The sequence below is a fragment of the Melanostigma gelatinosum genome (genome assembly GCF_949748355.1).
Source record: "Melanostigma gelatinosum genome assembly, chromosome: 2".
Classification (NCBI taxonomy): Eukaryota; Metazoa; Chordata; class Actinopteri; order Perciformes; family Zoarcidae; genus Melanostigma; species Melanostigma gelatinosum.
In genome coordinates, this window is record NC_136635.1 from 10,980,768 (window position 1) to 10,993,873 (window position 13,106).

A 13,106-nucleotide genomic window follows, 5' to 3' on the forward strand; every position below is an offset into this window, starting at 1 on the left:
ATTCTTCTTTGAAACGTTTATCACTTTCCCCTCTTCTCATTGTGTCCTTCTTTCTTCCCTTTCAGTTCTGTCGCATGTCTCATCCCTCTCTTCTCCTCCTCTCTGACCTCTTGTCTCTCCCTCATTCCAATGTCAGACAGCTGGCCGGTCCTCATGAATAATTGAAGAGATGCAGCATACCTCTCATTTTTTATCTGTTTCTCTCTCTACTTTTTAGACTTCCCTATTTTATTGTCCTTTTAAACACTGGTTCGTTGTAAACGGTCTTTACTGTTCATTGATATTTTATTTGATGAGTCGTGCCCATCTGACAAGCATTAAAATATACGTTTTCAACAAGTAGATTATCCAAGTATTCAACAAGTAGATCATGTAAAACAGCTGCTTATTACTGCCAACTTGTGTCCCTTAAACATGAATTCACTGTCATGTACACAAAAGATATTATTCTGATAATGTATGTAAGCTGATCAAATATTGATTCTCCCCAGTTGTCATTCATTGTCATTTTTACATAACTTCAACATAAAAAATCACTAACGTCTTGAAGTTATCTTGCATTGACTTCTGCTTTTTCATTGAAATGTATTCAGTTTTCCTCCCAACTTTTATTCAAATGTGAACTGACTTCAGGCAAAGCAGAAAAGCCAATGAAGCTGTTTCACCATATGAACCTTATTTATTGTCTGAGACCTTTTCCCTTGATCCCGCTGAAGTATAGAGGATGAGAAAAAAACACAAACTTACAAACATAACCAGGGTGAAAGTGCATTGAAACTTAAGAAAAATGAATTCTTACTGAAATAAAAAGCTGAATAATATAATACTTAATTGGTGTGAGTAGGGATGCGCCTCAATTTTGCTCACGCACCATACATTGAGCTCATACGTCAGGGTCAGGTGCAGAACTTTGAGTACAGTATATAGTGCATTATAGTCACTGTCCATCATTTAATTTAGGACCGACATTTATGCACTATAGTGCCCTCAAAAATCCCCACAACTTTTCTGGTGCTTATTCTCTTATCTCACATATCACACTACATGCATGGCTATTTAATCACATCAACTAATAAAGACCACTAGTTGACTATTGCTCTACTAAAGTCAGTATGATGTGTATACCAAACAGTTTGTCTCCTGTACGACACATTGACAGCGCGTTTATCTCATCGGACATTCCTCATATTCATTGTTTGCTTTTTTTTCATATAACTGTATTCACAGAGACAGAACTTCATGTCTCCAATAATAAGCACTCAATTAAGTCCTTTAACATGGACTCTTCATATTGTTTTTACCGCTTCTCATATTTAGTTTCTTCCTCCCTCCCTCTCTCTATCTACTCAGTATACCTGCGGCATTATTGAAGGGCAGTTACAGTGGCTCTCGCTGCTCTAGGGAGGATGGTGGAACATTGGCTTCCAGGCAGTCTCTTACATCATTTCCTTTTTGTCTCAGTGCACCATTTCCCCACCATTTTAAAATCATTCTTCACCACTGCTGTGGTTGCCGTTCCTAACAAAATGTGAGAGCAGCGAAAGCTGATGTAAGACTTACCATAGGCTACCAACTCATCGTCTCAGTGGTGATGATTTAAAAGTGTTTTTGAAGATGTGAACTTTGCTGACTTTCTAATACTTCACTATGTTGTCTTCAACATGTCTTTATGTTGCTTTCCAATCAATCAGTGAACATACATATTAGTGCATTTTCACTTTTCTTTCCAAGCAAAGATTTGTTGAATATTCCTTCAGTTAAATACACTTGGGAGGGAGTGGGAGTTGTACCGTACTGCTTCTGGTCAGTGCCGATCATTATGGGAAGGGAAAATATCACTCATTCCATTCGCTGGTACACATTTTACAAGCCAGTGGAACAAATTGCCTTTCAGCTAAAATCTCTTTTGAATTACAGCCAGCCTTTGCACCTTTGGAGGACAATGCAAAGTGACATCAATATCATACTTTGAACTCTTTGAAAGGATTTTTTTTTTTTCACAGGTAATCGGATGAAGTAATTTAGATCATAGAGTTATTCACACTTCTGTGTTCTTCATTGTATGCTGTATTGTATTTTAGATATTTTTTTTGTGTGCTGGGGGATTTCACAGCAGTGGTTGTTGCAATCTATTATGCTTTAATCTGCAATTGCATGGCAGCATGTTGAAGCACTTTCTTCTAACAATTGTATTTTTGTTCGAGATGTTTTTCTACCTTAAATTGAAATGTATAAGCTCGTCTTCCATGCTAGATCCATGAACCGAGTGCACGTACTGTAACCGAAAGTTATAACAAACAATGTCCGTATCTGGAAGAGGACATAATCTCTCTATTAGCGTGATATTTACCAGCATTGTAGAAATATACATATGATGCACAATACTAATATAATGCACTGTAGAACATACTCTTATTCACTAGAAAGGGTGACTACTGTGGATCTGCAATAACAAGAGCTTGAGTTTTGTTACATCATACCTTTTCTTTGCCATGTGCCTTGTCTATCTGCTGAATTTCATGAAGTATGTTATAAATGCTAAGGAGCAAAAAGTCAGTGCAAGTAAACTCTAAGTTGGAAAGGCTGACACATTCCAGATAGAGTAGTTAATAAATGGGATGATTCATCTTCATTTTTCTAATATTGTCCTCTGGCTACTTTCTTCTACTACTTCTGTTTGTTTTTTGTTGTGCTTTTGATGGATTATTTCTGATTTGCTTACCTCCAGGCTGACTGGTACAACCCTGCCCTCACCGGTGATATCAAGTAAGAACTGGCTCCGGATACATTTCACCTCAGATAGCAACCATCGAAGAAAAGGATTCAGTGCTCAATACCAAGGTATATCACACTCTTTCACTTGTATTACTTACCGCCTGCCTTTTATGCATGTATGGTATACTCACACATATTTACAACTCATCCACACATACAACAACACAAACAAGATAGCATTGGGAATACATGGTAGTTTTCCTTTCAGCATATTTTAGAATAGCAATTATCAGGGACAGAAGTCTGACTTGACTTTCTGGACCTTTCCTGTCATGTGATTGACTGGTTGTATTACTTAATTTGCATATTAGGGTGCATATTAGTGTACATGTGGCGGCTCAGATTTAATTGACTGCTTCCAAAGTAAAACATGGTGATCCAAGACTTGTATATTTTGCTGTGTATCTAAATTCCTGTCTGTCTCCATCTCTTTTACTATTCATGTTATGCTGTTTCTTTCTTCCTCAGTCTTTGGTCCCTATTGGTAACTTTCTGTCTGTCTCTTCTGTGTGTGGTATTTGTGTGCGTGTGTGTGCGTGTGTGTGTGCGTGTGTGTGTGTGTGTGTGTGAGAGATAGAGAGATTTGCCTTTCTCAGTACAATGTAATTTGGTTGTAGCACTGACTTTTATCCTCTGCTATGGTGCTGAGATAAAATAGATGGAATCCATTTTAAAGCTGCTCCACTGATTTGCTCTTCTCTCCCCTTTGTCTCCTCTCTTGTCCATTCTTCTCTGTGTCTTTTAATGTCTTCTCCCTTTCCCCTGTTCTAATTGTCAGTTTCTGCCACCGTTGCATTTGTTGTAGGTTTGTTGTTGGAGGGCGAGCGTGAAGCACTTACTGAATCGCAGATAAATTGCATAGCTGATGCGTACTGAATGGCAAACGCTGAAAATAATACGCATTTCTATTTGTACAGTCATTTAAGTTGAATACATTATTATCTACAATTAAATTATTAACCTTCATCTCCTCTTCTTTTTGCAGTGAAAAAAGCAATAGAGTTGAAGTCCAGAGGGGTGAAGATGATGCCCAGTAAAGACTCCAGTCACAAAAATGCTGTCTGTAAGTAAAACACTGTCTGCTGTTTGTGTGTGTTTCAGGTAGTGCAACTTTAGAAAGACCTTTTTTAACCAAAGTTGAAACTCGCGCACACACACACAAACACACACACACACACACACACACACACACACACACATTCTGTATGTACACACAGCTTGCATACATCTTTGATGTGGCAAGAGTAGTAATTTCATGTATTTTTCATTGGGGTTTCCATCTAGGAGACAATAATTAGTGCCGCACTCTTTGTTTATTTTCATATTTCCTTCAAAGGGTAAGAGGTCCACATGAAATGAGTTCTATAAATAGACATTAATGTGTGTTTACAGAAGCAAATTCTATGTATAGAAGTAAATATACTAACATACCCAGTATTTGCAAATAGATTGTATTTTTATACTAGTAACAACAGTGAAGTTTTGACTTCCTTAATCCTTTATCCTTTATTAGTCCCACAGTGGGAAAATTCACAGCATCACAGCAGCAAAGTGGACAGTGCACACAAGGTACAGAGTGAAAAGACAAGAGCAACAAGTAATAGCAATAAGTAATACACAGGAAGAATATCAACCAAGTAAAAAAGTACAAAATCCACAGTAACTAAGTATAACTAAAGAACTAAAATACGAACATATTATATATACAAACAGGGTATTCTATCAATTGAGTTATTTCACACACAATGATGATTACTTCTTAGTAATTACTGTAAAACTTGCTGAAAGAGCGAACTGATTCAGAATGTACTATTTATTTTCGTTGTGTCAGCCCCCTTGTACAACCATCATGTTTGAAACCAAGTCGTACTCATGAGCCTCTATTTTGTTGTTATGACGCTTTGAAGACCTTTTCAAGCTTTCCTTTGTCACACACAGTGAACCTCCCTGTGCTGGTGTCATGATGACAATCTGCTACAGTCTATATTATAGACTCTATAATAAGCTCGATGCAGCGTAAAGTCTGGGGCTTTGGTGCTGGGATTCTTCATGGCCAAAGTGGGAAATGTGCCCACTCCATCTTATCTGCCCCTCTGGAGGTGTAGCCAATAATTCGTAAATTGACAGTGTAGTCTACATTCGGTAAAGTCATTGATGGGTACATTTTTGACAGCCCACTTCTGAGACATATTGTTATCCAGTAGTGAAATGCAGTGTACAGAGTTATATTATATATTAGGCAATAGTTGACGGGCGGATGGATTGAATAATACTGTGTGGTTGTAGGCTTCTTAGATGCTTTCCAAAGAGGTGAAAGTTCACAATAAGCTATAAAACTGAAAAGCATCTCTTAAACCATGAAGCTGAAAATACAAAACAGATTAAATACAAATAACAAATAAGTTAAACGTGTGCATTAGGAGGAGTGTTACTATTAGTTTCCACAACAATGGAGCAACGCCAACACACCGCTGCTGTTGAAGCTGACCAGAAACCTGCAGATGGATCTTCCAGCTCTGCTGTTTCATTTGTACTTGCCACAGTGCGACTCGCACCCCAATCTGCTTATCCTGCTGACCTCAGCACGTGTTGCTAGCAGCCTATAGCTGATATAAGTCTCAGAGCAGAACTGGTGCTTGTGAACTTTGGTTTCACATTACAGTGTGTGCATCAATCTAAATACAAAATAGAAAATGCTAAAATGGGTAGACAGATATACTGTGGTGGTAGTCAGAGCTCCTGAAGCAAAGATTAAAAAAATTGCCATGGGCAGATTTATCACATATTAAACCAATATGTTGATGTGAACAAAATTGTCTGACGTTTTGTTGTTATGTTAGAATCTACCGAAGACAAAGGAAAAAAAACTAAATCAAAGCTTTGTCAGACAAGATCTCAAGAGGATTTTACATTTGTTTGTTTTAATGCTGGCAACTAATGTGCACAGTAGGTATCAATTTTGCATTTTATTTTGGAATTCTGGCCATTTATTTACTCAGTTTCAGCTTTGTGATATCTTCCCACCTCATGGACCGTCTTCACTAGCTACTGATACTATACAGCAAATCAAGTCCATCACTTGTTATTTACCGTAATAAGTCACATTTCACCTAAGTTGCAGCTAATGGGAATCCAAATACACTTCAACAATATGTTGACCATGAGGCAATTAAACAATTGAACAATACATGTGATGAATATCTCCACAAATGAAAGACAGATTTCTCTGCAGCGTGCAGATGCCCTTAAAACAGTATCCGGATCATGTGACTGAGGCTTTTAATTGTCACGGAAGCCCAAGCTCATACCTCATCCATTCCTAAGGGTTTAGCTTCATAATAAACCCCTCATCAATAATTCTGCTGATTTACACGCTCAGCCAAGCATGTGCTGGTGCAATTAACATTACTATGTGTGTGAGTGTGAAGAAGAAATTGCGTGTGCTTGTGTGCTTCTCCATGTGTTGTGGCAATTAAGATTAAACTGGTATGCTCCATGTGTATTTAAGTGTGTGCATGCGTATGTGAGGAGTTCCTGTGGTAAATCTGTTTCTTATTTTCATCAATGATGTAGGGCTCAGTGCAGACATCACACACACTTTCTTTTTACTCACGCTTAAACAAACTAAGCATGCACACATAGATACACACAAATACGGAAGCACATTCATACACAAATGTGTTTTGCTGTGAAAGAATTGCCTGAAGTCAGTCTGCCGAGTCCAAAGCTATTGCATTTGCTTGTTACGAGAAGGGCCAGCTTACAAAAACATCTTGTTGTGAAGTAACTCTCTTATCATGGGGTTCTGTGGAGGTTTCTCTCAGGCTGACATGTAAATGTATTAAAAATGATTATAGTACAGCCTTGGAAATGTGATGTTCCGCATGTTTCTTACATATTAATCTGAAAAGCTAAACTCTAACTCCGCAAGCAATGAAGCTCGTCTGCAAAAACTCAGCTACGTAATCTTATGACTTATTGTTCAGATCTTGTTGCACATTGTGGATTTTATCACGGTGTTAAGTGAAATCACAGCGATCAGCAATGTTCCATATGTGCTGAAAGGATCTCTGAAGTAGCTGTCCCAGTTGTACAATTATCACTGCCCTGTAGAAAACAAGCTTTGTTATCTGTTTTCGCAATGTCGGGCCAAATAATGATGATAATGGCTATTAACTGTGTTGTCCAGGGCTCCCTAAAGCTTTTGAAGCCCTGGACCAAATGAGAAATGTAGTTCCTCACCATGGGACCCATACTTATTAAAGCATAGCCTTTTTATCGTGCGGACCAAAAGTGAGTAAATGTGGGTTTTTATATTGGGTCGAAGGCTCAGTAAGGTTACCGCAATCATGTAGTTCAGTTCGTCCATCAGGCGGGGAACCTGATCATTAAAACATTAAAAAATATAGCCAAGGTCCAATCTTGGTCCCGATCCAGTCTTTGAACAACACTTCTTTACACTGTATGACCCCCAGTAGTAATATAGCTGTATTGCAGAGAATTATGCAATATATAATCATTACAAAGAACCAGAGACTGATGGTAATGAGTTTCACCCGTCTAGAGAATGGAGCGCTTATGAATCATAATCTAAAAGACTGTCTGTTGCAGCCTCTGGCCTACAGTAAAGCACAGTCTAAATGGACAGACACACATGAGAATATGTTTGAGAACGGTATGTTTATGAATAATTCCCACACTGACTATTGATTAGAATCTTATGTGATACTGAAGATAGATAGACAGACAGATAGATAGAGGCAGAAAAAAAACACAGATACAGAAAAAGAAAATAGAGAGAGAGAGAGAGAGAGAGACAGAGAGAGAGAGAGAGAGAGAGAGAGAGAGAGAGAGAGAGAGAGAGAGAGAGAGAGAGAGAGAGCGAGAGACAGACACAGAGAGAGAGAGAGAGAGAGAGAGAGAGAGAGAGAGACAGAGAGAGAGAGAGAGAGAGAGATTTTTTTTGATTTTTTAAAAAACCTTTATTTTACGTTTTTTTTTTGGTCTTTCCTCAAGTAACATGAACAAACAAAACATCGTTGCCGTGGCAATGGATTAGAAGCAACTCTTCACAACAAAAACAAAACAAAAACCAATCAAAATAGTGACTTTTCACAATATGTACAAGAATCGTTGAGTTCATTTCGCTCTGTACTTAATCCTAGATCGGAAAACTGATCTGTAGAGTCAGGAGGTCAGGATGCTCCTGCTCCGCCGGTTGAGTCCTCAGAGGGTCACAGCATGCTGCTGAGACCTGGGTCGTGCCGTCCTGGATGCCCGTCCTGGCTCCGTCCCCCAGCGGTCCGTGAAACAGCCGGTGTGGGGACGTGGGCCCCGGTCCCTTTACTTAGCTCCATCTTTGTTCATCTCTTTCCTTAATGTCTGAACTATTTTCTTTAGTCTGAAGCCCTCCTGCTTCGTGAGACCTCCTCTGTCCTTGCTCCTCATGTGCGATCTGGCCGAGCTGGAGAGCTTCTCTGTGTCAGAGAGGTAGTCCTCCACTCTGGCTCCTTTCACGTTCTTACTTTTCTTCAGATACTCCTGTATCTCCTCCACGCTGTATCCTTCAGAGTCCTTACAGCTGCCGGCCTCATGTTTAGAGGGCTCACTTTCAGCAGCAGCGTCATTCTCCAGACTGGATTCAGCGTCTTTCTCCAGACTGGATTCAGCGTCTTTCTCTAGACTGGATTCAGCATCTTTCTCCAGACTGGATTCAGAGTCCGTCTCCAGGCTGGGCTCACTCTCAGCAGCACCTACACTTGCTGTCATCGCCACTTTTTTGGCCTGTGAGTTTCCACGATTTTCCCCCTTCTTTCTCTTCAGCCGAGGACCCTTGAGCTGCTCCTCGTCTGCCTCCATATCTACCTCACTACCTTCCTCCACCTGTCCTCCAGTACTCTTCCTCACTCCCTGCAGCCCACTTGTCTCCTCCACCCTCACCTCTTGGGCCACCCCCGTCTCCTCCACCCTCACCTCTTGGGCCACACTTATCGCCTCCCCCCTCACCTCCTGGGCCACACTTGTCTCCTCCCCCCTCACCTCCTGGCCCACACTTGTCTCCTCCCCCCTCACCTCCTGGGCCGCACCCGTCTCCTCCCCCCTCGCCTCCTCGCCCACACTTGTCTCCTCCATCCTCGCCTCCTGAGCTCCACTTGTTCCCTCATGTCCATCCTGCTTGTCCCCTCTGCCCTCCTCCTCAGTGCCTTTCTGGTTCTGGTCTTCATGAGAACCGTTTTTCCCAGGACACTCTCTGCTCATATGCCCTTCTTTCCCACAGCTGTAACATTTAAAATCATCAGTCTTCGCAAACATGACATAGTCAAAGTCCTCTACAGTGATTTTGAACACGAGGTTCACCTCCCTGCTCCTGTTGCTGGGGATCATGCGGACCTGTCTCCTGTGAGACACTACGTGTTGTAACAGCGGGGACTTAAACCCAGAGGACATTCTCCTAACCGGAGACACCACCTTCCCGTGTTTGGCCAGCTCTCTGATGATGTCATCGTTCCTAATGAACGGAGGAACGTTCGATACGGTGACTTGTACTGCCGGTGAGCTGAGAGCGTAAGCGGGTAGGAAAAGCTCGCCCACCTCGAGCCCGTTATCCGCCACCACTTCCGCAGCTTCTAAGCTGTCTAAAAATATGACCACAGCGTTGTTCATCCGCGCTGCGGACTTCACGCTGCTGTGGCCGACAACCGCACCCACTGCCAGACTGATCTGCTCCACCGAACACCCGAACCGCGGCGGGATCCGCACCCCGTGCTTCCTGGTCAAATCAATGAGGCCCATGGCGGCGCCTAGCCGCCGACAGCTCGCGCTGATCGGCTACAAACACCCCCAAACAAAGACCCTAAAAGTGCACACACACCCCGTGAACCCTCCACACTACACTACACTATCATCCCCAACATTACCCAACGAAGAAAAATGTCGAAAAACACGTTAATTCTCGCTCTCAAAACTCCGCTCCTGCAGCTCCGCACACCGCCTTCCACTCAGAGACAGAGAGAGAGAGAGAGAGAGAGAGAGAGAGAGACAGTGAGAGAGAGAGAGAGAGAGAGAGAGAGAGAGAGAGAGAGAGAGAGAGAGTGAGAGACAGACACAGAGAGAGAGAGAGAGAGAGAGACAGTGAGAGAGAGAGAGAGAGAGAGAGAGAGTGAGAGACAGACACAGAGAGAGAGAGAGAGAGAGAGAGAGAGAGAGAGAGAGAGAGACAGCGACAGCGAGAGACAGCGAGAGAGAGAGATAGAGAGACAGAAATAAAAGACAGATACAGAAAAAGAGAATAGATAGGCATAGAGACAGAGAGAGAGAGAGAGAAACAGATAGATAGATGAATAGATTGACACACAGACAGACAGTCACACAGGTGGTTAGGTATCCAAGGGATACACCAATGTAAAATATGTAGAAAATGTAAAATGGTGTAAATTAAAGCAGCCCATCTTGCAGTTGTCCTCTCACAGCGGCGACATTAGCTTACTGCTGAAGATGTGTCATAATTATAGAGAGACAGAAAGATTGTGATGAAGGCGTTTTACTCCCGAGACAATGACCTAGAACTGTAATGAATCATTATTGTGAGAGTGTGATTCATAATCAGTTTTCTTCAGAATTGTCATGCAAGGTAGTTGTGAGCCGCAGATCACTCAAATCAAAACGAAGCGACCACTTGAAACAATGAAATCACACAATGTACCACAGATAAACACATTTGGGAAAACATCACAGTAATGCAGACTGTATACGGATGTTATTTTATGCTGTGTTTCATTACACGTGGCTTTGACTGAGCATCACAACAAGTGTATTTATATGGATAAATCTTCTGGGCTCAACAAAATGATGCCGGGAAGATGGCTGCAGTCTTCAGCTCTCGGCTTGATTGACCTGTGAGCACAAGAACGTGGAGAAGAGAGAGAGGGCTGAGTGGATAAGAGGCAACAAGGAGACAGAGGAGAGCGCATCAACAAACTGCACTTCACACATTTCTCTCTTCATCCAGCCAGCATCTGAAGAGCACCTCAAAGACTCTTACCTGAAACAGATGTCAGCTGATCACACACACACACACACACACTCAAAATACTCTCCCACGCTCTTCCTGCCTCCCTCCTTCTCTTTGCACCCTGTGTCATTGACTGTTTGACCACAGTTTCTTGTTTAATGGTTCATCTGTCTGTCGGTATAATAACTAATCTTTTGTGCGACACGGTTTGCATTCTCAATGCAAATGTCTTTTGTGTTTATCCATCTTTAGTTTGCCCTCTAAACCTGTGGTTCTTCATTGTTCTCCAATTCCCTGAGCCAGTGGTTTGTAACTCTTTCCCATGGGGACGTCAGTTTATTACAATAAACAAAGCGAACATCATAAAAGACTGTCATACCGGTTTTGTCAATTCATACGTAATAAGCGAATAACAGAAAAATGATGAATAAATCAACAAGTGAACAAATAGAAAAAGGTAAAAAAGAGAGAAAACACAGAAATAGTAATTTAGCACCACACCCTCTGAGCATATGTTTTTTCATGCAATCTAAAATGAGACCCAAGACTTTGCAAAATGACACATGAAGACAATCTTGTTGAGCATTTGGATGATGGCATGAGCACAGTAGTAGAAAAGGTACTCAGATCAGCACAATGGGTATTGTACATAATGACAATAGGTATTGTACATAATAACTTAATCTGCAAAGTAACTACATTTGTCAAATAAATGTAGAGTAAAAAAAAGTAGTATAAAATTGACCAAAATGAAATATTAAAGTAAAGAACAGATATAGATACATCTCACTACTGCAGCAGCCACATAGTCTTTATGTCTGGTACCAAGGAATTCATATTTTTCTGACAGTTACTTGTTCTAAGGTGTGAGTGCACAGTGAATGGCTGAGGACAGGAGGAAGCGAGTCATTTAATGAGTTTAAACCCAGTCTGTAGGAGTGGGCGGCTGACGCCAAGAGTCTACCTGACATCAGAAATGTCAAACATATATTGGCATCAATGAGAAAATGAATCACTTTTTCCAAATTCCTCAAAAGTTGACTTTTAGATATGAATGGTTTGCTGAAGGCACTTTGATGATATGGAAATGATGTTATGCATCATAAGCTTGTGTTTATGCGTTGGATGGTCTTTTAAGTGCAAATATGGGATTAAGTCGGCTTGAGGATTTTTGACAAGCCCGTCAATATTGCCAGATATTTGGCAGCTATTTTTCGACAACAATCTCATGTTGTTTGCATGAGCTGGATTTGTTTTCGGCAACAAGAACCTTTGTATTTGATGCCAATGAAAGCCATTTGAACGTTAGTGAGAGAAAAGGGACGAGAGAGTGTGACAGAGAAAGTGTCTTTTGATAGGGTGTTTGTGCGGTGATTTTTGGACAGAACATCAAAAAACACAGCAGAGCAACAAGACAGCTTGTTCTGTTTGCATCATATCTCACGCAAACATGCATAAACAGCATCCATACGCGCACAAAAATCACACAAACACACCAAATCATTCATCCATCTTTTATGCTGGGATGCACCACTCTCAGGACCCCTTTGTAAATTGCGGCTAATGTGTACAAGAGAGTAAAATGTGGGGTGAGCAAGCTGAGATTACAAAAGTAGAGAGGACTGAGTGGGAACAGAGGCAGATGTGGAGGACAGGAAGAGAGAGGCTAGTGAGAAAGATACTAGAGATGGACAGAAAGAAAAAGAGATGATATGAGCTCAGATATAGCTCTCGCTCCAGGATATTCTCTGTTCTTTCCCTTTTTGCTATTGTAGTCCCTTTTCAGCATTCTCCTCATTTCCATTTTATTCATTCTCTCCTTCCTTTCACTTTATATTTAATTTTTTTGCTGACGACCATTATTCATCCACAGAGTTCCATTAAGCCAGAGCTGGTTCAAACTGGTTTCTGTCATGTTGTCTGGTCTCATTTACATTTACATTATGTTTCTAGGCATGCAGCAGATGCTCCCAGCCACAGCGAAGTCTAAAACCAATGAAAGATCCCAAATATGAGCTGGACAAAAATTGGCATGTTTTGCATTTGTGCTGTTTTTTAGGAACACAACTGATCATGGATGAGAAAAACAAATTACTGCACATGTTTTTAATTTCGCCCACAACATTTATTTTGCCATATTCTTTTTCTTATTATTTTCTGTGTTTTTTTGTGACAATTTCTCCCCCAGGAGGTCTTATTAAATCTTTGTGTAATTGCACACTACATGTTTGGATTTCATTTGGAGTAGTTCACAGCATTTTAGATATTCTAAAAACTAAGATAAAGTTTATTATGGAAGCAGGCAAATTGTAAGGGAGGC

At 41.0% G+C, this 13,106-nt stretch overlaps 1 protein-coding gene across 1 annotated transcript in view; it reads left to right on the forward strand.

Annotated features, from left to right (window-relative positions):
* The window catches only part of LOC306788818 (CUB and sushi domain-containing protein 1-like), a gene marked incomplete at both ends in the record, with an annotated part of 359,256 nt that overhangs the window by 186,552 nt on the left and 159,598 nt on the right, over window positions 1–13,106 (forward strand). The window contains 2 exons of the mRNA XM_079284484.1: window positions 2,729–2,841; window positions 3,761–3,838. Coding sequence (XP_079140610.1) covers window positions 2,729–2,841; window positions 3,761–3,838 — 191 coding nt within the window. The remainder of the gene's footprint in view (window positions 1–2,728; window positions 2,842–3,760; window positions 3,839–13,106) is intronic.